This window comes from Andrographis paniculata, unplaced genomic scaffold, assembly GCF_009805555.1.
Source record: "Andrographis paniculata isolate CXL003 unplaced genomic scaffold, ASM980555v1 Contig75END, whole genome shotgun sequence".
In the NCBI taxonomy this organism is placed as follows: domain Eukaryota; kingdom Viridiplantae; phylum Streptophyta; class Magnoliopsida; order Lamiales; family Acanthaceae; genus Andrographis; species Andrographis paniculata.
The window spans coordinates 682,093-706,422 of record NW_026137612.1 but is presented as its reverse complement, the minus strand read 5'-3'; the positions used below and the strand labels follow the sequence as shown (position 1 = coordinate 706,422).

Here is a 24,330-nt window from a genome sequence, read left to right as displayed (position 1 = left end):
GCTATGGAACTTATAAGAAGTAGATTTTTCTTTCAATTTTGTAAAGAGTTGAGTTTGCATCTAACAATTATTGTTATATTAAATAATTGATTAATATGCAAATTACATTAATTTTTTTAAAAAATATATATTATGTTAAATATTTATTTTTATTAAATAATATTAAGTTATTTTTTTTATTCGAAATTTTGACTATTAAAAATATATATGATAATGTGAGAAGCAAATGAAGTGACGAGTAAGAATTGAATTGAACAATTCCAAAGTCTTGGACACATTGGTCAATGTGAATCCCCACGTGTCACTTCATTATTGAGTATTACAATTTGAATGATACATATATTAAACTAAACGCATGTGGATTTCGTTCCATCCAATCCAAACAAAATTTATTTAGGGGATGTTTGACGAACAGCGTTTTTAAGAGCTTTTAATTTATTGAATAATTTTAGTTGTTTGATCATTCAAAAAATTAATTTAGGTGTTTGGTAAATTAGCTTTTTGGATCCAAAAAGCTAATTTCTGAAAAGCTAACTTAGCTAGCGTTTTGAAATAAATTTTTTTTATTCCTTATATGCCCTTAAAAATTTATTATACATTTTACACAAATAAATATATTTTGATTATTTATTAATTATATTGAAAAATATTTTATTATATTATAATTTTACTTTTATAAATTTAAAATAATCAATTTTTATATAAAAATTATTTTAATTGTAAAATATATAAATTTATTAAAATCAACATAAAATAAAAAATATAAATATGAATAATTAATTTTTTTATTAAAATTACATTATATATATTTTATACTAAAAATAAATTAAATTTATTAAAAATTATAAATATAATGAACTAATCGATAACTAACATAATAAATATATACAAAAAAATTATTATTTTATATTTTACATCATTTTCAATAAAAAAAACTATTTATATATTTTAATAAAAATATATTATTTTTTAAATCTAACTGTAATAAAAATAAATATTTTTATAACACTTTTACAATTTTCAATAACTAATAACAAAAAATTTTAAACATTCTAAACTCAAAAAAACATAATTGAATATATTAGAAACAAGAATAAAATAGAAATGTCGTCAATTGTCATTTTACGTATAAACAGCTAATATCAAACAGTTGTTTTACCAAACATTTTAATACAAACAGCTAATCGAATCAGCTAGTCAAACCAGCTAATTGAATCAGCTAACAGCTATCAGCTAATTGCCAAACACGCCCTTAATCAATTAATGCCGTTTTAGCTCCGGTGATGTCATATAGTTTTCGGCTTTAATGGAGTCATCTTGTTTTCGGCTTCGGTGGAGTCATGTCGTTTTCGACTCCGGTGAAGTCATATAGTTTTCGGCTCTAATGGAGTCATCTTGTTTTCGGCTTCGGTGGAGTCATGTCGTTTTCGACTCCAGTGAAGTTATCTCATTTTCAGCTCCGGTGGAGTCATGTAGTTTTCGACTCCGGTGAAGTCATCTCATTTTCAACTCCGGTGGAGTCATGTTGTTTCGACTCCGGTGGAAAGTCATATCGTTTGTGAGTAGAGAGTCAACTGCTAAGCGTTTATATTCAAATTTTTTATCAAATTCAAGTTGGTTTCTGTTATACCACTTGACTTTAAAGGAATGCTGAAATATTTTAGATATTCGATTTTAGATTTAGTAGATTTATAATTAGATTTGATCTTATTCATAGATTATATTATTTAGATTTGAGTCGATATATGGAGTCTGTTTTGTATTATATAAGCTCCTTATTTTTTATGATCAATAAGACAATCTCATTATTTTTCCCCAAAATTTCTAACAATTCTATGGTATTAATAAGCTCCCAAATGTTGAACCTTTTTTAAGTAATCTCAATGATAGGATGCAAACCAATCATCAATAAAAATTTATAGTCTTGAAGGGATTATAGCTCAAATAATTGAGCTATCACTTTCTTGAAGTTCAATTCCTATTGGACATACTAATATGAAAAAATAAAAAATAAAAAAAATACTATAATAAAAAAATATCATATATAAAAAAAAAAAAAAAAAAAAAAAAAACTATTGACAACCGAGCATATTTGTAGAGTGAACTTTGCCCTAAAATATCATATTAAATATTATTCAGATAATTCAAAACCCGTTGTTTAATCATAGTTCAACCGAAAAAACATAATCAGTTCAACCGGAAAAACATAATCAAAATGCTCGTAACACAATCCCATCATAACTACTCGGACTCCAGAAATCGCGAAGACGACGACTAGAAGAAGTAGCCTACAAGAATCTCATATCGCAAACCCGAAAGAACAAAAAACCCAAAAAAAAAAAAAAAAAAAAAGAAAAAGATATTTAGGAATGAATGAATCCAAATTCTAAAAGACAAAGGGAACAACAAAATAGAGTGTAAAATGCAAAACATGTGTACAATAGCCCCAACAAAAATTTTATTTATCATCAAAATTTGATAAATAAAATGATCGGCAGCCGATGCTGTCTGTTCTTCTCCTTTCAGTTAATACATCATAACTTCTTCGAAATGCACTATATAATCATTTCAATTCTTCCTTTTTTTGTCTTAAGTTCTTTTTTTTGCACTAGTGTAATAGCAGTAACACTTGATGCTGCTACTCATTATCTGATCAAAAGCAAAAACAATAGAGGGGCTAAAGCCGTCGATATCAAAGAGCCGCTGGCCGCGCACCAGCCTCTGCCTCGAAGGTTCTGAAATGCCAAAACATGGTAGAGTAAGATATTACAGCAAATAGAGCCGAAAAAATATCGACATCAAGTCATTGTTTAGTAGAAACCAGCAATAGAGAAAGCATAGATCATTCGTCGAGTCATCAGAATCAGTTAGTGAGTTTAGGCGTGAAAATTAAACATCCATCAACTAAAAGTCTATTTGCATAGATATTTTCGAATTTTTACTCTATTTATCAACAATAATTTTCTCAAAAAAAATATCACACCAAATACATTTTTTCTCTTACAACGATAACCTTCAAAGACCAAATTAAAAATAGCACAATTTGCAATGCGAAAGCACAAAAGTTCCGGAAAGTTGCGAGGCAAGTAACTGAAATGACAAATAGGTATAGCAAAAATGAGGTTAGAGCAATTTAATCGTCGAAATAATAAGCTAAAAAACTAAGGGTCTGTTTCTTTTGAGCCAAACATCCGATTTTTTACTATTTGAATTTTGTGTTTCCAAAAAAATATATATATATTTTTTTTTACAAAACATCCCATCAAGCGTTATTTTAACACCAAACTCATTTCAAACTTTTTTCCAAACAAATCAAATGAAACACACCCTAACAATATCGAACAAACAACGCCAAAATTTAATCAAAATATCGAAAACAATACTCGCAAAAGAATTAAATTACCGTGAAGGAGATACGCGAAGCGCTAGCAGAGGAAGATTTAAGTCCCGAAAACCCAATATCATACGAGATAGTCCCATCGGCATTAAACAATCCATAGTACTTCTCCGAACCTGCTCCCGGTTTCGAATTTTCATTAAATAACGCGAATATGTACGCTTTGAGGACATGTTTTGGCCTAAAAGGAGTCCCTTTTTTCAGCGCCAGCCTTTTCCGCAAGTTATGGTGGTACGTCTTGGCGTTGCCGGGAGTCGCAGCCGGTTCGCCTTGGTCGCCATGAGAGGCCCAACCCGTCTCCGTAATTATAACTTCCATTTTTTTGAACCCGGCATTCTCCAAGGCAGCGTAAGCCGCGTCGATCTGAGCATCAAGCATGTTATCGTAGTGCAAATCAGTTTTCTGATCGTACACCCCCGAATTCGGCTGAAAAAGAGCATAGTTGATATCAATCGTCACCGGATCGTACGTATACGCCAAGAACGGGTAGGCGTTTAAACAAAACGGCGACCCCATTTCCGCAAACGTCTCTAAAAGAGGCTTCATCAGCTGAGCGACGCCTTCTTTGAAAATACACGACGAGGGAGGGAACGAATTCGCGAAAACCGCCTGCGAATGAGAGGTGGTGATCTGAATTACTTTGTCGATCCCGAGCGACTTTGTTGCGTTGTGTATGTTCTTGACGGCGCCCAATAAAGCTGTCGAAAGTTCGTAGTCGCTCCCGGCTAGAACTTCGTTACCCACTGCAATGCCGACGATCTGCGTGTCTGGAAGAAACGCTTTCACGTTATCCTTGACCCAAGTCATGGCATGATCGGCGCTAGCACTTACGTCTTTCACATTTCCGTTGGGCAGCCCGACGACCAGCTCGAGCCCAGTCCCTTTAAAAGCGTTTAGAACACTGTGGTCCGCGTCGTAGATCCTGACATTTTTTATTTTCGCCTGCTTAAGTAGCGTAACGACTTTGTCGGGTGCAGGGATGTTGTTTGCGATTCTACCATAATTGATTCCGTATGTTCCGGTGAATGCAACAGCCACGGATGCTGAGAAAGTTACCGAAGATTGTAAGTAACCATAGCCTCAAGGTTTCGCAAAATAAACAAATCGAAGAAAATTGATTCAATCAACAAGATCTATAGCTACAATTGATAAGATTGACATTCTTGCATTGCAGACGACTCAATCAAATCGATTCGATTCTAAAGATATCAAATTTAAATCTTTAAACTTGCAGTTTGATAAAGAAGACATCGAATTCGACTCAAAAACCTATTACAACATTCCATATTTGAAATCTTTTCAAGCCAATAAAAGCAAGATTCAATTCACTCCACTGATAAAATCAGCTAAGCTTGATCAAACTATCGAATTACTTTAAACTAGAATCGCTTGACACTGCCCGTAAAACTCCATTGAAAACAACAGTTAAGCTTGATCGAACTATCCAAGATTTAATTTCCTCAGAAACACTAGAAATTGATTTAAACTACAATCACTTTGTCTATCTCCATTTATCAACTGTCAAGTTCTTACCATATCCAAATTAAAATCTCTATACCAGAACTCCAAACCTAATTTCTACAGATACACGAAATAGGAAGAGAAATTGATGATCTGAACAAACGATCGAAAACCAGAGGATTATCTCAGCACAAACTGAATCAAGATAGAATTTGAATCTCGGCCATGAACAAATATTCATTCCATATTATATAAATAAATAAACACATAATCAAGAAAGAAAGCGTTACCGTGAAGTCCGGAAAGGAAAACCAAGAGCAAAAACCGAAAAGCCCTCATCGATTTTTGAAATTTCCTTGGAAAACCTAAAAACAAAAAATTATCATAAACTGAAAATTCTTGAAACTTTCGATAATCCTCTCGGAAATTCTTCCCCTGAAAACTTTCCGGCAGTGAAAGCGGCGGCGGAGGAGCGGAGTTCGTGGGGAGTGGGTGCTTTATGTGGATCGATCTTTTTGGACTTCGAAGGAGCAGCGAATAAAGGCAGGAAACTTGAAGCTTAAGTTGGGTTGAGCGGGGCTGGTAATAATGGAAACTGCGATTGCGATGGCGATCGATCGATTGATCGAAGGAAGGAAGGAGAAATTGGTAAAGGGAAAGTAGTGTGTCGGGAGGTGATTGGATTTGGGGACTGACTCGTCTCCTTCCGCCTTGCTGCTGCTGCTTCGCTCCTTCCTCTTGCTTTGCTAATTTCTAATTTGCTTTTCTCAATAATCAACCGGATGATATATGTGATAAAACCTCTACACACTACTAATTAATACGGTAGTACGGAAAATTAAGGGTTTTTTTTTTTTTTTTTTATTACTATTTGAAATTTAGGATAATTTATAATTTAAATAATTGTATTAGCTACTTAACATAATAAATATTTTTTTAAGTTACACTATATTATACAAATGTCATTATTAATAGGGATATTTTCGTCTTATCACTACAACTCATTATAATATTAATATTAAAAAATCTACGTACAAAAATAAACGGCAACGTTACACCGAGACGGAGGGAGTATATATCGTTCCTTAGTAAAGAAGATACAATTTTTCATTTTTGTCTGTTCCTTGGTAAAGAAGATACAATTTTTTATTTTTGTCTGTCTCAAATCAAATAAGGATATCATTTTTTAATTTAGTATGATATTTTGTTTTATTATTATTAATGTTTGAAATTTTTAAATTGAATTTATTTGATCTGTAATAAAATAAATTTTAAATTAACAAAAATAATATATATATATATATATAGTCTCTTTGTCCGACAAAAACGATACAATTTTTTTTATTTTTATCTGTCTCAAGACAATGATATTATTCCTGATTGAATAATTTTACTATATATCTAACATAATTAACATTTTTACAATTTTCAATATATTGCACAAATACTATTATTTTTATATCACACAATATAATAAAGGTATTTTTATTTTTTTCAATATAAACTAATATAATACTTATATTAAAAAAATTTACTTGCAAAAAAATAAATAGTGCTCTATTATGGGACGAAAGTAGTATTTAAATATTTTAAAGATTATACAATAAAAATACATATTTACTATGAATATTATTTCCTATAAAATAAGATTTATATAAAATAAATAAATTTATTTACTTATAACTAATACTTCGCTCTTCTCATAAAAAGAGTATCATATATTTTTTTTACGTGTAAGAATAGTTTTTTTATAATACAAATATAAGTAAATTTGTAAAATAAATTATACAAATATAAGATATTTTTAACATTAAGTCAAAAGTAGTATAAAATTAATTTTATAAAAAATAAAATTTTGAATATATATATAGTTAAAAAATATAAATATAATATTTTAAATTAATCTCATATGAAAATGTATATATTTAATTTTCACAAACTTTAATACATAATCACATTTTAATTATAGTGATTGTTAATAGTATTGTAAAGATAATTTCTTTTTTTATACAAATAATGATATAATGCTAAAGTGGATATATTTATTTAAAATAATAGTCTATAATTAATAAAAAATAAATAAAATAATTATTTCATAATTAAATAATAAAAATATAAATATATTAAAAATACTTAAAATAAAATAAAATAGAGCATTGTACCTACTTAACTTAAGATTGGCGACCAAATACACCCGCAATTTTGATGTCAATATAAGTGGGTCCATAAGAAAATGAGTCATTATTTTTTTTGTGTCATATTTTAAGGTTGCGCATGACTGGGGAAGTGGATTAGATTTTCACTATTTATCCAATTTTCTTTTTTCAAAAATATCAAATCAAATACTTATATTACATCATACAACTATTCAAATTCAAAATTTTTACTATTCAAATCCCAACTCAAAATCTAAACCCCCAAACAAACACACCCTAAGGGACTGTTTGTTTCAAGTATTTGGTAGGATTTCATGGGATTTGGATTTTAAAATCCCATGAAATCCATGTTTGGGTAAAAAAAAATAATGGAATTTAAAATATTGAGATTTAAAAACATGGTCCAAAATCCTACAAATGAGGAATTTATTAGTAATTGGGTACCCCTGTTACTTTTAAATCTCATTCGGATCTTAAATTTTACTTTTATATTCTTATATAAAAAAAATATATTATATATTATAAATATATTTATATAAAATTAAATTAAATAATTTTAAAATTAATTTTTATTTAAATTATATATTAAATTAAATTAATATTATTTTTTATGGTACAATATTTTTTAAATAAATTAATAAATCCATTGTTTTAAATTGTTATTTATTATAAATTTTATTTAAATTATAAAATTACCAGGATGACAATAAGTTGGATTCAGCCGGAACTGAAATCCGTCCCAAATATATATATTGTTAAACTTTAGATCCAAATTTGATCTGATTATACCAGGCCGAAACTATACCCGGTAAAACCCGATAGATCTAATAAATCCAATTCTTTTTACGATTCTTAAATTTTAATTTAAAATTACACATGTACCGATCCGATATATATTATATATGTATTTTATGAAAAAAAATATTATAATAAAATAATAAATAAATTAAACTTAAAAAAATATTTTTAATATAATTATATTGTTAGAAATTATTTTTTCATATGTATAGTCGATATATTATTAATATTATAAATCGAGTCTAGGTGCGGGTATGGTCCGCTTAGACCCTAGATCCGATTCGGACCCGATTATAATACCCATAATATGACTCGGATCAAGATCTAATACTCAAATAATTGGACTCAACTTCAAATAAATAGGTCGGGTTCGAGTCGGGTTTCGAGTTTACGATAACCTATTGTAATCCTTATAAAATTATTAATACATTTTCAATTCATATATATTATAAATTAGATGTTTAATTTATCAAAATAAATAAAATTTATAGTGGGACAATTATGTCATTTAGAATATAAAAAATCAAAATCCTTCCACTCATATAAAAAACAAACAAGACTTGAGAAATATAAATCCCGCATAATTTTACCAACCAAACATATGATAGGATTCCAAATCCTAAATATAATAAATTTCATCACATATAAATCCTCATGTGAAATCCCAATCCCACAAAAAAAAGTTCATGAACCAAACAGGCATAATTATATTTCCAAAAATAAAAAAGACAAGTTATGTGAGACGGACAAAAATAGAAAATATGGACAAATTATGTGGGTAGGAGGGAGTAAAAACTAAATCGAAACCCAAATTTGCCCGAAAGAAACATACCCTAAGTATAAATTTTCATCCAAACAAAAACAATTCATACACCAACTCTTTGCCAACTTACCATTTTCATTAATTTTCTTGTCTTGCTTACGTCAATACATTCAATAATTTAATATGGCTGACGTATCCACTATACTTGATGGCATTCTTTTGTCCGGAAAATTGTAATTTATTTATTTAAATAATGATTAGATAGGACATATATAAAAATCAATTATATATTTATATATAAAAATTATTATACATTAGGAAAGTTGAATATTATTAATTTGTATAATTTATAATAAAAAACATATATATATATATATTTTCACAAAATATTATAGCAAAATAATATTTAAATCACAATTTTATTTTCAATTTCAAACCAAAACAAAAAAAAATAGTATAGTATGTAAAATTTTAACTCTTATTCATATTTAAATAAATTCATTTCTTTAGTAAAACTTAATTACAATAATCGAAGAAACAAACCAACTTCAATTCTATACTAAGTTGGAGTTTAGACGCGTTAACTTGTGATTTTTTTTTTTCTTTCTATATATAAGAAAAATAAAATTAGATAAAGATACATAATATATTATTTAAATTTGATTTTTTTTTATTCAAACAAATAAGAAAAATTGATGTATAGCGTGAATGTTGATTTTTTGTAAAACAACGATATATTATATATACTGGGAATCGTGTCGAAAAAAATGATATTAACTCGGCAAGGCAAATCATATTAGGCAAACCATGTGTAGCAGATGACCTGAAGGCGTTGAGACCACAAGTTCGATATAACAAAACACTAATTAAAAATAATTGATAGGGATGAGGGTGTAGTATAATAACAAAGCCTAGCTAGACGGGTGACATTAATTAATGTTAAGTAATATTTGTTTTAAAAGTTTTATTATTCTATAAATCATTCGTGTGATTAATTGTTTTGCTTAGAAAAAAAAAAAGAAAATATATTGACCCTTTGTAGATAATTTTATACAGAGACTGTTAAGAAATTTTAAGAGAAAATAATAAAATTGTATTATTGATTAGCAAAATAAGAGGGACCTATATACATAGACAATACAAAATAGACTCGATAGACTCAAATCTAAGTAATCTAATATATGGATAAGACCAAATCTAAATATAATTTATTCAATCTAAAACTAAATATCTAAAATATCTTACATTACACTCAAACTCAAGTGGTATAACATAAATCAACTTGAGTTTGATGAGAAAATTGAGTACAGACACAAAAAATACAAATACAAATAACAATTGACTCTCCACCGGAGTTGAAAACAACATGACTCTTCGCCGGAGCCGAAAATGACATGACTCTCCACCGGAGTCGAAAACGACATGACTTTCTACCAGAACAAAAAACAACATGACTCTCCACCGGAGCTGAAAACAGTTGACTCTCCATCAGAGCCTAAAACGACATGACTCTCCACCGGAACAAAAAACGACAGGACTCTGAATGGAATAATAGTCAAACGTAGACATATAGTACACAAAACAGATAGCAAACATCGGACAGATCACAGAACAAATCGCAGACAACAGACATATCACATTGCAAAAATCGGAAAGATCACAGAACAAATTGCAGACACCGGACAGATCATAGAACAGATTGCAAACATCGGACAGATCGCCGAACAAATCGCAGACATCAGACAAATCAAATTGCACGCAGGCAAAAAAAAAACAGTGGACATATGACATTTCGCAGACAGATTTCAGGCAACAAACAAACAACAGACATATTGTTGATCACAGACAAATTTCAAACGCATTGCGGTTCCACACACTCACTATGTCCTCGTTAACACGGATACTCAATACTGCTCCACAAATATTATCCCCATAATCAAGTTGGTCTCCTATTAATGTCAGAATCAGGTCATCCCAGAACCGGCTTGGTACAATCTTTTTAAACATAATAATCCATTTCCCACTAGGGATGGCAATGGATCGGGTATGGGTCGGGTCCAACTGGACCCGAGACCCGACCTGAATATACATGGTTGGACCCGAGACCCGAACTGGACCCGAGACCCGAACTGGACCCGATTATACCCGTATTCGACCCGAATAATACCCGACAAGACCCGATGGACCCGACAGACCCGAAATTGTTTCTTTAATTTTTAAAATTTAACTTAAAATTGGACCCGAACCCGGACTCAGACCCGACATATATTAAAATTTATATATTTTATTCAAAAATATTATAATAAAATAATAAAAAAAATAAATAAAACTAAAAACATATTTTTTAATATAATTTATATTATTAAAAATTAATTATATATATAATTAATATATTAGTAATATATTAATCGGGTCCGGGTCCGGGTAGGGTCCACCATTGGACCTGAGACCCGACTCGGACCCAGTCCCGATGCCCGTATAATTAGACTCAATTCCAAATAAATGGGTCGGGTCCGGGTCAGGTCTCGGGTCTACCCGGACCCATTGCCATCCATATTTCCCACCATTGCAGTTAGGAGAATCCTCCCACAGTGGACGAACACTAACCTTGAATAAATGCAAATAAATTGGGCTTGACAATATGGATGGTCGAGCTAAATAGCAATAGCAGACCTAGAAGGTTTCAATTGTACTGAATTCCACAATCTTCTTAACATTATCCTCATATGATGTTTGAGTTCGAACTCCAGGCATTCGGCGAGTGCACTGTGGGGCTTAAGAAGGTGGAGATCAGCCTTGAGATCGAAGGTAGGGCTCACAGCTTACCATGGAATTGGCAGCAGAGAGAAAGGGAACGACCGCCACTGCAACCAATCTACCTCCTCCGGTTGTAGATGAAGATAAAGACCGGATCACCCTCGATCTCAAGGCTGGTCTCCACTCTCTCAAGCACAAATTTGTATTCTAGTGTACTCGCCGAACGCCTGGAGTTCAAACTCAAACATTGTATGAGGATAATGTTAAGAAGATTGTGGAATTCAATACGGTTGAAGCCTTCTAGGTCTGCTATTTCCATTTAGCTCGACCATCCACATTGCCAAGCCTAACTGATTTGCATTTATTAAAGGCTCGTATCCGTCCACTGTGGGAGGATTTTGCTAACTGTAATGGTGGGAAATGAATTATTAGGTTTAAAAAGATTGTATCAGGCCGATTCTGGGAGGACCTGATTATGGCATTAATAGAAGACCAGCTTGATTATGATGATAATATTTGTGGAGCAATATTGAGTATTTATTTTAACGAGGACATAGTGATTCCGTGGAACTGCAATGCATCTGACCATCAGGCGGTGATGGCTATAAAAGATACCATCAAAAGACATTTAAAGCTTCCCCACAGCTACGTGACGGAGTACAAGCCCCATGACGTGTGACACTCCGGTCCGCAAGCCACGCGAAGCCAAACATGTTGGAATCGTAAACTGGTCCTACAGGTCAAGTGGTCAACACGAGTCCTTTTATCGCGCTTTTGTCCTTACTCACGCGCACCCTGAGAAACTTCCAAGAGATCACCCGTTATCAAATTATTCTAAGACAAACATGCTTAACTCTAGAGTTCTTTTAGTAAGGCTCCAAAAGAAAATGTGCACATTATTGACATGAGTAGTCTATTCAATCTATTTAACCTCTTATTCAACCTTGAGAGTATTTTATCCTCCCCGACTCATATTACTATTCAACTCCGGGGTATTACATGACGCCTCCCTGCGAGACAACTTATCATACCGCAACAGATGGTTGAGAGGATGAGGCTGCCACCGGCCCCACAGAAAAGAGAAGGATGACCATGCCACTTTACAATTGTCATATGAAGGAAGATTCATCCATCCATATTGGCGCAGGCTTGGCCTCTTTATTGACACTCACCTCACTCCACAATCACACATGACTCTCCACCGTAATCGAAAACGACATGACTCTTCACAGATAGATTTCAGATTGTACGCAAGCAACAGACATATGACAGATAGTAGACAGACTTCAGATCGCATGCAGACAACAGACATATTACAAATAAAAGATAGATTTCAGATCGCACGCACACAACAAACATATGACATATAGCATGATATTAAAATTATAAGACCTTCGGATACAATTCAAGTTGAATGTACCCGGAAAAACAAGGATTGGTAGGTTATATTTACGGCATAAGAAAAATAGGCTTTGATACCATGTTAGAAATTTTGGGAATAAATACTGAAATTGTGTTATTGATCGTCATAATAAGAGAGACCTATATATAGACAATACAAAACGGACTCAGTAGACCCAAATCTAAATAATTTAATCTATGTATAAGACCAAATCTAAATATAAATCTACTAAATCTAAAACTGAATATCTAAAATATCTCAATATTCTCACTCAAATTCAAGTGATATAATAGAAATCAATTTGAATTTGATAAGAAAGTTGAATATAGACATAAAAAGATACAAATAATAATTAACAATTGACTCTCCACCGAAGTCAAGAATGATATGACTTTCCACCGGAGTCGAAAATGACATAACTCTCCATGAGCCGAAAACAAGTTATATAATGAAATTCATGCGGTATATTTAATATATTTATGCATCGATGCGTGGGTTATAAAGTCAGTGTTTGTAACTTCGGCTCAAAGAAAATGTTGTTTTCATTAGGGCATTAAATAAATTACTAATCTTAAGTTCTTTATTTTTATTATATATATATATATATTATTATTATTGTTATTATTATTAGCATAAAAAGAAAGAGGCTATCACTCGTGTCGCGAGACGAGGCACTACGGCATCTTTAGCTTTTGGGACCAATTTAATAATAATAATAATAAGAAAAAATTAAAACAACTACTCTTGATGTGTTTATCTTAGTCATCCAAGTCATTCTAGGCAACATTTGGGAAAAAGGTCAATAAAAAAAAATAAATAAATAAAATTGATGGGATTCAAATAAATGACTTTTGCAGTTATAATTAAAAAAAATACTTATGCTTCTTATTTTAAATATTATTATTACTTTCCTTCCAACTATAACAAAGTATTTATTTTTTAATTTTAGTTCGTCCCATAATAAAATATCAACTTTTTAGTAACTGTACTATTTATCTAATATTACAAATACTTTTACAATTTATAATATATTATATAAATATCATTACATTTATATCACATATACTAATAAGATTATTTTAGTAATTTTTATTTTATTTCTACACGGAGAGATTATTATTATTATTATTATTATTATTACTTCTCTTTTTTACTTTTCTTTTTAAAAAGTGTTCAACAGACTAAAAGATGCATCTAATGCCACGTGTTGCTACTTGCTATATGTAGTGTATACTTTTTATTTATGATGTTGAAAATTCATTATGTTATGTTTTGTATTCCCACCGTCTAAGTTAGAGTACACGTGTTTTTATTTTGGTACGTCCAATTATAAAGTAAATATTTTATTACATATCTTACTTTTTTTTATAAATATCCCTATTTTACATCACTTCATTACTTTTATACAAAAAAATAAGGGCAAAAATATTATTACACTACTTTTAATTGTCCACTATAATTAAAATACTATTATTTCTTAAACACCGCGCCAAAAGTAACTGTATATTTTTTTGTGGAGGAAGGGAGTATTTGTTATAGATAATTTTTTTTATCAAATTTTAAAAGTTTTATTAATTTTCAATTATAAATTATGAGTTTGTATGTTTGTGATTTGAAATTGGATGTTGATTTAAAATTTTATTTAAATAATATTTAAAATAAAATATTATATATATATTTTTAAAACGGTGCAGATTAAATACTACTGTCTCTTTATTTCAAATAAAACAAACACACCCTATGTAATATTAATAAAATATTCTTTTAATACTTTCTCGTGCATTTAATAGAAATACAGTAGTATTTTAAAAATTAAGAAAAAAATATTTAAAATAGATTTTGATACTTTAAATATATATTATTTCCGTGTGGCTCTAAGGGTCTTGTTTAGTTTTTATGTATTGATATTTAACTATTAATTATTATATGAAATCATAATACAAATTAAGAAAAAATAATAAAAATATTATATTAGTGTCTTATAATACTATTACAATGACGTTTGTGCAAAAATTTATACAAATATAAAAATATTTTTAATGTTTAGTACAATGATACAAAAGATAAATGAGATATGTAAAGCCGGACGGAAAGAGTAAGTCTTTTCGTCTTTTAGTTTTAATTTGATGTAATAGTATTAATGTAAATAAATATAAATTTTAGAATATTTATAATTTCTAACTTATTAAAAAGAAAATTGTATATTTTATGTTTTAACGAATGAAAATGATAAAATAACGATAGATATAGTGTTGAATTTAAAATTCAGTATTATGTTAAACAACACGCGGTATGCTAATAATTAATACACGGTATTATTATTGGTAGCATATTATTTATATTAATATGATAAATATAAACACATAAACTAACAATACATACAATATTTGATTTTAGCACATAATATATTCTTACACAATATATACTTTTATTACAAAGAGCACGTACTTTTATTTTAAAAAACACATATATAATAGAGACATATGTTATTTTTAGATTTTAACGCGTACTGGAGTGTTGATTTTCCAAATCAATAATGTAACTTTTTTAAATTTTATGTGTACTGGAGTGTTGATTTTCCAAATCAGTAATGTAACTCACTCATCATAAAATATATTCTATATATGAATGAAAGTATTTATTTTATTATATTATATTTATATATAAATTTATTAAAATAATATTTTAATTTTTACATACCATACCATGTATGATTAAAAATATACAAGATTTGTTCCCTTCCTATTTTTGAATAAATGTGTTTATATGTTTATATTGAATTATTAACTTTTTATGAGTAAATAAAGTATATAATATAGATATCATGTTAATATGTGTATATTATAGTATTTTTTAATGCTATCTCCGTCCGATTATTACAGTTTCATTTAATTTTTGCGTATTGATATTTAAATATTAATTATTATATCAAAATGTAGTGCAAATTAAGAAAAAATTGCAAAAATACTTCCATTAGTGTCTTATAATATTAATAGAAGAATATTTGTAAAAAAAATTATATAAATATAAAAATATTTTTAATATTAAGTACAATGACACAAAAGATAAATACGACCATTTGAGGTGAACAGATGAAGTAATATTTGTAAGGAACCGCACTACTTAAAAATGCTATGATAATTCCTTATTCAACATAGTAATAGTAAACATGAACAATTCCTTAGCGCCTTAAGTTCAAAAACTTATATATTTTTCTTTTAAATTTTAACTTATTATTATTATTAGATATATTAGATTTTAATTTTAATTTTATTTTATATTTTTCTCTATAATTATCCAATTATATTATAATTCTAAAATTAAATCCAAATAAAAAATTTTGAAAAATGATTTTTTTGGGAAACGCAGAGTCCAAATAGTAAAATTTGGGGAAACTCGACTAAAGAAACATACCTATATGCATTAAGGTGTAATATATATTCCACCCGTCCCGTATAATTTATCTATGTATTCTATTTTCTTCCGTCCCACATAGTTTGTCATTTTTTTTTTCGAAAATATGATTTTTAAATTTTATAATTTTATAATCTTAATTAAATATTTTTAATTATCTTAATTTAAATTTATAATTATTTTTACTATCGAAATTATCTTATCTACAGTAATAGTCATATATTACCCAGACTGAGGGAGTATTGTATATGGATAATAGTCTAACTTGCGTTTATTTTATTGGGCTTGACAATGGCCCAAATAAAAATAATTCTAAATATATAAAATATTTTATATTTGTATATATACTAATATATATACAAACAAAATAACTTAAACACGGTATTAAATTTGACTAGAAATTTATCAGGCGTACTTTCGGATAGAACCGTAAATTTTTACACTAAAATTTTTTTTTCACGGTGATCAAGTGTGTTGACATGGATGCATGATCAGTTGTGAATTAACATATTATATATATAATTTTTTATTTTATTTTTATCATTGATTTGATTTTTTTTTTAAATTTAAAAAGTATTTTAGTATAAAAATAAATAGTAAATTTTTAGTTGTATATATTAAATAATAATAGTTTTGATTTTTAATACAAAACAAACCCACTTAAAAATATTCTAAAACGCAAAAATGATTTCTATGTATCGATTTTTATTTACCATGATTCGACTAGTTGTGATTTGTCTGTCGAACTTAATTTAAAAGGTATTAAATTAAATCAAAATTTATCGAATTCGCACTTTCGGGTAGCAATTACGAATTTTCAGATCATTTAAAAAAAAAAAAAAAAAATCAAAATCGCAGCCATTTTAAAATAACAATAAAAAAATCCATCACACACAACACTACACAAATGAAATGACAAGAATACCCTCCATCTCTAAAAACACCATACAAAAATCTCGCAATCTTATCTTCTGCTCCTGCTGCAACAACGCTAACAAAAACATCCAAACAAAATCAAAATCGCAGCCATGGCCACAGTTTTCTTCTCAAACGCAAAGCTCTTCGCCCCCTCAATCTCCCCACCCCACAGACAGATGATTCTCTGCCGATCCGCCGCCGCCGCAAGCGAGGGCATTCTCTTCGACCGCCGCACAATTTCAGTGTCCCTCACAATCGCCGCCGCGTCCACACTCATTTTCACCGGTCTCAATAACAACGGCTCCGCCAATGCCGCCATTCTCGAGGCCGACGACGATCAAGAGCTGCTCGAGAAGGTTAAGGAGGACAGGAAGAAGAGGATTGAAAGGCAGGGCGTCATCAGCTCCTCCGCCGTAGAAAAAGGTTTCCATTTCTCAATTCCCTCCTCGATTCCATTCTTAGATAGATTCCTTTCGCAGTGAAATAATTTTGCCCTAATTTTACTTGGAAGATTCCAACATTGCACGATTTTTCTTGGGAGTGTTTGGCAAATTTTCTGGAAAATCATTTGATTCAACTATTGATTTGTGTCTGTTCTAATTCGAGTTCCTCTAAACTATCTATTTCCAAATTTCAATTACAGAAAATTATATGTATATTGCAGTCGTGTAGGCTGTAGCCATATAGTGCTGCAATGGAGAAGAGTTCGTATTTTTTCAAGTGATGTTTTGAGTTTTTTATTTAAATAATGGAAAAATGTAAAATTTGAATAATAAAATAATATATATATATAACTTTGAATTGATTCGGTATTTGATGAAATATAAACAAATGTGATGTAAAACCTTAAATGAAAAGTTGATATTTTTATACCTACGTTATATAAAAAATAAATATTTGATTATATATAGTTTGTTATGGAAAAAATTGATAAAAATAATATAAATTCAAATTGAAATTGAAATTGAAAATGAAAATATGCCTAGAATTTTATATGTATATTTAGAAGAAATTTTTTATGGATACAGTGAAAACTTAGGCTTTGTTCACGCATCACTTTTGGATGAAATGATATTTTTTTTATTTGGTACGAAAAATTGTGTAAAAAATATAAAACATATTACTTTAAGTGAATGTTTGACTTTTGACTTTTTATTACGAGTGTTTTGACTTTTTTTAACTTTTGTATAAAATATTTATATTTTTTATTATTATTTTTGGGGAATCGTAATTAAAAAATAATGTTGAAAGAACATGACGTTAAGTTAAAACCTAAATAGTTTCAAGGTTTGTCGCGGGTAATAATTTGAATGTGTTTCCGGAACATGGCAGCCAATCTACAAGATCTTGTCTACAAGCTTAGCAAAATCGGGCAAGCGATTGAGAAGAATGACCTATCTACGGCGAGTTCTGTTCTCGGCTCCAGCAGTGACGCCGAATGGGTCAAGAAAGTGAATGCTGCAATGAACAAGGTGTGAACTCTTGATAGCTGATCTGAAAAATTCTATATATTCTCATTTGTAATGTGAGCCTTAGGATTGCCATTGTCGTCGATGATGGGCTCACATTATGTGACGAGCATTTGCATGTATCTCTTACTTTTGTTTTTATTTTTTTTTCATTGAGATCGTCATATTTTATTTAGATTTTCATAAAAAAATATAGTAAAAAATCAAATTCTTTTTATCAATCTGGTTCGTGCTAATTAAAAAGTGCAGATAGTACATGCAAAATGAAATAAGAGCATGTACTATATGTTCATATTTAAAATATATGTTCTATAGAAATATGTTATGTATTATATATGAATACGTCGCATGCTATTGTATTATATTAATATAAATATTACTCTTTATATTCCACCTAGCATGTCCGAGTTATTGTAGACACGAGAATTTTAGATAAGCATAATTAGTAAATAGTTAAGAATGTATCCGTGAAAATAATTATTATATAGTATAAATAATTATAAATTAAGATTAAAATAACTAATTAGTCTAATTAAAATTAAAAAATTTAAAATGAGATTAAAGTATGTAATATTTTCAAGAAATAAATGTGACATGAGACGTGTAACAGACAAAAACAATAATATGAACACGGTATGTGAAATGGAGGGAGTATATTTTCTGTAGTAACATTGTGTGCTATCTTTTAGCACACATGCTTTTATTATAAAATGCTAAAAGTAGCCATTATTACCGACTCTCGTTAAAATGTGTGTCTATATATTTGAGCACAAAATTGAATGAAGGGAGGAAGTATAATATATATATAATTTTCTTGTCGAAGACTTATTTTCTTCCTTTGATAGCTGAGTTATAGCAAGGATGAGAAGGCAGAGGTCGACGCATTCAGTTCCTCGCTGGAATCCTTAATATCATCAGGTGAGAGTTTCTTACAATAGTTAACGCGATTGGTCGCATATATTGATGCAGACAATTATTGATTGGTCGCGGCATTTTTGCAGTGTCCAAGAATGACATTGAAGCCTCAAAGGTAGCCTTTGTGCTCTCGGCCTCTTCTTTCGAGAGGTGGACTGCTCTTTCTGGACTTGCCGACCAGCTCAAAGGCCTCTGAGAGTCGGAAAAAAAATTCTTGTGTGTGAGATTACAGTGATTGTTTTACTCGCAATGTTGTTATATGTGATTCTTTTGCGGCGCGATCAAAATTAACCGAAAGGATTCTTTGGCGTGGAGAATCTGTGTAGTTTTTTTTTGAGGTGTAACTAAATCTTCTGTGGGAAAGGTCAAGTTTTTTTGGCGCCAACAGTTTGCTATATGGTCGATTCAAAGTGGATATTATCATATCAATTGGAAAGTATAAATTCAATTTTTGGATGAGATTTTGTTTAAGGATATTAATTAAAATATATATAGTAAATGTTGTTGGTAATATTCAGACCTCGAATTTTGTCAGAATCCTGAGCAAAAAATAAATTGTAAGCCAATGAATAAATGATTATTATTTTTAAATACTATCAATAACAAATACTATAATAATAAACCCCATAAAAAAGTAAAAATTATATTAATTATATATCCAATAAATGAAATATATATAGAAAGTGTATCATCAGTCTAAAATAAACAATATTATGTTAGAGTTTAATTTTTAGAATTATAATAAGATTGAGTAATTGTATAGAAAAATATAGGAGTAAATTTAAATATATCTAATAATAATAATAGACTAAAATTAAAAAAAATATAAATTCTCTTAAAATAGAGGTCATGAACAATTGCTCATTTTGCTCTTTTTAAAAATTTTAAGTAACTTTTTAATATTTAAAAATTTAAATTATATTAAAAGTTAGTAATAATTGTATAAATTATGTAATATTTTTATTATATTTATTTTAAGAAATTATAAGAAAATTAGGACAATACTGAAGTGAACATAAAAGTATGAAAATGACAATTATCACACATGTTTGGAATATGAAAAATATAAATATAAATATTAATGTTACTTTTTGAAATCTTTTTATTATTAATTCTCATAAATATATATTTTTTTGTTTTATATATTTTAATTAATATTAAATTTTCTAAATTTAGTATCATAAAATTAAATTAAATTATCATATAATTTTTAAAAATATATAAAAATATTTAAAATTCATTATCATATATATGTATATTCATTATTATAGAAGACATTGGAGTAGACCAAAACAAGTGAGATTGGTGAGACCCAGAGGCGTTGCGAATCTACTCTACACTAGTAGGTCATCCCTTACGGGACAAGGTAACGATTTCTTTGAAATGATAATATATATGTGGGACTAACATATTTCGAATAGATGTAATGAGCGCTGTTACAGAAAGAATTGAGAATGTAATAGTTAAGGTGATGAGGAAGATAATTATCAATGATGCTCTTATATTCTAAATTGTAAATGATACTCTTATATTCTAAATTGTGTTAGTATGTATAATATATTGAAAATCGAGATGGAAATCGGAAACAAAATTATGATTCGAGTCTCACTTTAAATGCGAATTCTTTGAAACAAAGTTGACCCGCCACCGATAATTTTTCGAAAGAAATTGAAGAACAAATTTTTTTTTTTTTAGAATTTTGTACCTTTATCCAATTAAATTTGAATTAATAGAATTTTATTACAATTGAGCCTGGTCCACAAGCCACAAGCCCAATATATATATAAAGTTCAATTGTTCATGCTAAACTAGGTCAATTTCCAATTAAACCCAATCCGATCAATTAATTCTTTAATTCTAAATAGGACCACATTGTATTTAAGGAGGGTGAAATCTTTTTACTTTTCCACCGTTGGGATAAAACCCTTCACATTTTTTTTCTTGTTTCTTTTTCACCTTCACACACACCAACAAATCGAGCATAAATTTTTTTAAAGAAAAAGATGAATATATTGAATAATTTGAAAATTCCAAAAGTGAATGTTGAATAGTATAAAAGTAAAAATATGTAGCCGTCTTCTTAGTTTTACCTGTCACACATGATTAGTCAGATGTAATTTCTTTGTTAGCGTAATTTGTAGAATATTGTATTTTGCCAAAAATTTGCTTTACATACACTCGAAAAATAGCAGTTGCAGATTTTAATATTATAGAAGCGAAAAATAAAATTATGGGACCATTTATGACGAATTGCATTATGGGCCTACTTTATGAAGTAATGGTAGCCTACAAAGAACCAACAAATAAAATTGCTTTATGTGTGAGACAATATGTACAATTATAGGAAAGAAAATTTTAGTGGACAATAAACAACAGATATATAACATGTGGAAGAGGATGAAGTGAGTTGTGTCCATGCCCATATCTTCTTAGTCACAGTCACAATTATTAACATGCATATCTATACCCTACATTACTTAATCCTTTTCCTTTTTATTGAAGGAAAACTATGTATTTCATTATTTTGGTACATTATTATTGAAAAAATAAAGCTAATCTTGTATAATATATCTTTAATCGATTATCTTATGTTATGATTGAGATCATATTAAAATCATTTATAAATGTATAACTATGAGTATATATTACAATTATTTTTCTCATTATCTCTTTCATTATTTTCTCAACTTTTATTATAATGAGATTTTTTACCTCTATTAATAAATACAATTAACATCGGCATATTATCTTTATTAATAATTCATTACCTTTAAAAAATAATAACAAATAATTATTTAATTAATTATAACCTAAAATTTGAAATTTATCAATAATATTACTAAAAAAAGTTGAAATTTACTTACAAAAACTTTTTGTAGCAAAATGTAATAATTCATAGTAAAAATATTTTTGCGATGAAACTCATTTCGTCGCCTATATCGCGTTAGTAAAGGTCTTTGGCGGCAAATATGATTTTTGTAACAAAATATAAATTTTTAGCGATTAAAGTTAAAAAAAGAGATATAACTACGAAAATATAATTTCGTTGTTAAAAATTTTTTTGCTATAAAATTAAAATTCATAACAAAAGAGTTTTAGCAACAAAATATGTATGATTTTTTTAGCCAAATGATTTTAGTTATTTTGTAGCTAAAACCTTTTTGCTACGAAGATAGAAGTTTGTAGCATAAAAAATTTAGCGACGAAATTAATTTTGTAGTACATAATTTATTTTTAGCGATAAAATTATTTTTTGTTGCTAAATGATACATTTTAACTTCAAAACTATTTTGTAGTTAAAAATATTGTAGCTAATTAGATATTTTTTTGTAGTTAATTAATTATCTATACAAATACAAATCAAATTTATTTTCAAAAAATCACGACTCACCTATATATTTTTAAATCATTTTTAATATATCCAATTTCAGTATATTTGGGCAATGCATTATTCCGAATTTATTTTAGTTATTCAATTTTTTAAATGCCACTAATTACAAAAATTCGAATAATTTTAATATTTCATATTATAAAAAATTTATATAATATTTTTACAATTTATATAAATTAATGTTTTTAAATTAAAATATAATACTTCCTCTGCCTGCCTCAAAATATTACATTTACTTTTTGCGTCATTATACATAACATTAAAAATATCCTTATATATTTTTATAATTTTTTATATAAATGTCATTATATTAGTATTATAAGATATTAATAAAAATATTTTTTCATTTTTTCTTTGATTTGTACTATGTTTTATAAAATAATTAATATTTAAAGATCAACCCGAAATCAATAATTGTGACCCTTAGAGCCGGATGTAAATAGTATTATATAATAAATACTATTATTTATATATTATTAGATAATAAAAATATATAAAAATAAATAATTATTATGAATTTTATGAAATTATAAAGGTGATAGATGAATATGGTGATGCTATAACGGATGTTACAAAGAAGTAATTTGAATTTTTATATGAATATGATGTAAATGAAAGAAATAAAAAAGATAATTTGGCATAGACACCGACTATAAAAAAGATGCTCTAACAATGTTCTAACAATGCATTTTCATTGTCAAATAGTGTTCAACTAATTTAAATAATTGTTCTTTAAGAGATTATTTATTTTCAAAAAATTGTAAAGGGATAAAATGTTACTTCTATAATATCATTATATGGTTATATAAATAATTTTTCATTGAAAATATCAATTTATTCATATGCTAACTGTAATTATATAATATGTCAAATATGTATATATGTAAGGTGTGTTTGATTTTTAAATAGTTTGAAGAATATTTTTTAGGTGAGATATAGAGGTGTGTTTGATTTTTAAATAGTTTGAAGAATTTTTTTTTAGGTGAGATATAGAGATTTGTATAAGTAATAAAAACTAATATATGTGCGCAAAATATCAATTTCTTTTTTGGAGAAACCTGCGCAATTTTTTCACAAAAAATATATATGTAGATATAAAAAATTAAATGTCTAAATTAAATTAAATATCATTTTCATATATATTGAAAAAAATAAAATTCCTACAAAATAAATGTGTGATATTTAATTAGGCACATATACTAACTTTTGTACAATAAATATCAATCATTAATGTAAAAATTTTGCTCAAAATGGAAGATATCGTACAAATTACGTGTTTGGCCACAAAATAAATTTGTCAAATCAATAAAGAAAATATTTAAATTAATATTTTCCGAAAAAAAAATGATATAAAAATTTTAACGAGAAAGGACGGAGCACAATCAAATTTTTCAAGAATGAAAAATGTCATCATATGAAAAAAGAAAGATTACAAAATCTTCCTGTTGGCCAACCGGAATGCGCCACGTAGCATCATCCGGAAAGGAAG

At 28.3% G+C, this 24,330-nt stretch overlaps 2 protein-coding genes and 1 pseudogene across 2 annotated transcripts; 2 read left to right on the top strand and 1 right to left on the bottom strand.

Annotated features, from left to right (window-relative positions):
- Positions 1–2,347: 2,347 nt before the first annotated feature.
- Positions 2,348–5,628, bottom strand: LOC127266366 (glucan endo-1,3-beta-glucosidase 11-like). Its single transcript, XM_051296586.1, has 3 exons — positions 5,149–5,628; positions 3,404–4,440; positions 2,348–2,735 (listed from the first exon to the last, which is right to left on the bottom strand). Exons 1-3 carry the CDS (start codon positions 5,195–5,197, stop codon positions 2,646–2,648), a joined length of 1,176 nt encoding a protein of 391 aa, XP_051152543.1. The 5' UTR covers positions 5,198–5,628; the 3' UTR covers positions 2,348–2,645.
- A 5,774-nt stretch (positions 5,629–11,402) lies between these two features.
- Positions 11,403–12,387, top strand: LOC127266258 (eukaryotic translation initiation factor NCBP-like; annotated as a pseudogene).
- A 4,726-nt stretch (positions 12,388–17,113) lies between these two features.
- LOC127266215 (thylakoid lumenal 16.5 kDa protein, chloroplastic) lies at positions 17,114–19,906 on the top strand. Its single transcript, XM_051296373.1, has 4 exons — positions 17,114–17,489; positions 18,399–18,538; positions 19,381–19,453; positions 19,537–19,906. The coding sequence occupies exons 1-4, from the start codon at positions 17,177–17,179 to the stop codon at positions 19,644–19,646; spliced, it is 636 nt and encodes a 211-aa protein (XP_051152330.1). The 5' UTR covers positions 17,114–17,176; the 3' UTR covers positions 19,647–19,906.
- The last annotated feature ends 4,424 nt before the right edge of the window (positions 19,907–24,330 follow it).

Coding starts and splice junctions, on each gene's coding strand:
- LOC127266366 (XM_051296586.1), bottom strand. CDS start 5,197: ATGAGGGCTTTTCGGTTTTTGCTCTTGGTTTTCCTTTCCGGACTTCAC. Junction 4,441..5,148: donor TTTCCTTTCCGGACTTCACG/GTAACGCTTTCT, acceptor TAACTTTCTCAG/CATCCGTGGCTGTTGCATTC. Junction 2,736..3,403: donor CTTCGCGTATCTCCTTCACG/GTAATTTAATTC, acceptor TTGGCATTTCAG/AACCTTCGAGGCAGAGGCTG.
- LOC127266215 (XM_051296373.1), top strand. CDS start 17,177: ATGGCCACAGTTTTCTTCTCAAACGCAAAGCTCTTCGCCCCCTCAATC. Junction 17,490..18,398: donor CTCCTCCGCCGTAGAAAAAG/GTTTCCATTTCT, acceptor GGAACATGGCAG/CCAATCTACAAGATCTTGTC. Junction 18,539..19,380: donor TGAATGCTGCAATGAACAAG/GTGTGAACTCTT, acceptor TTCCTTTGATAG/CTGAGTTATAGCAAGGATGA.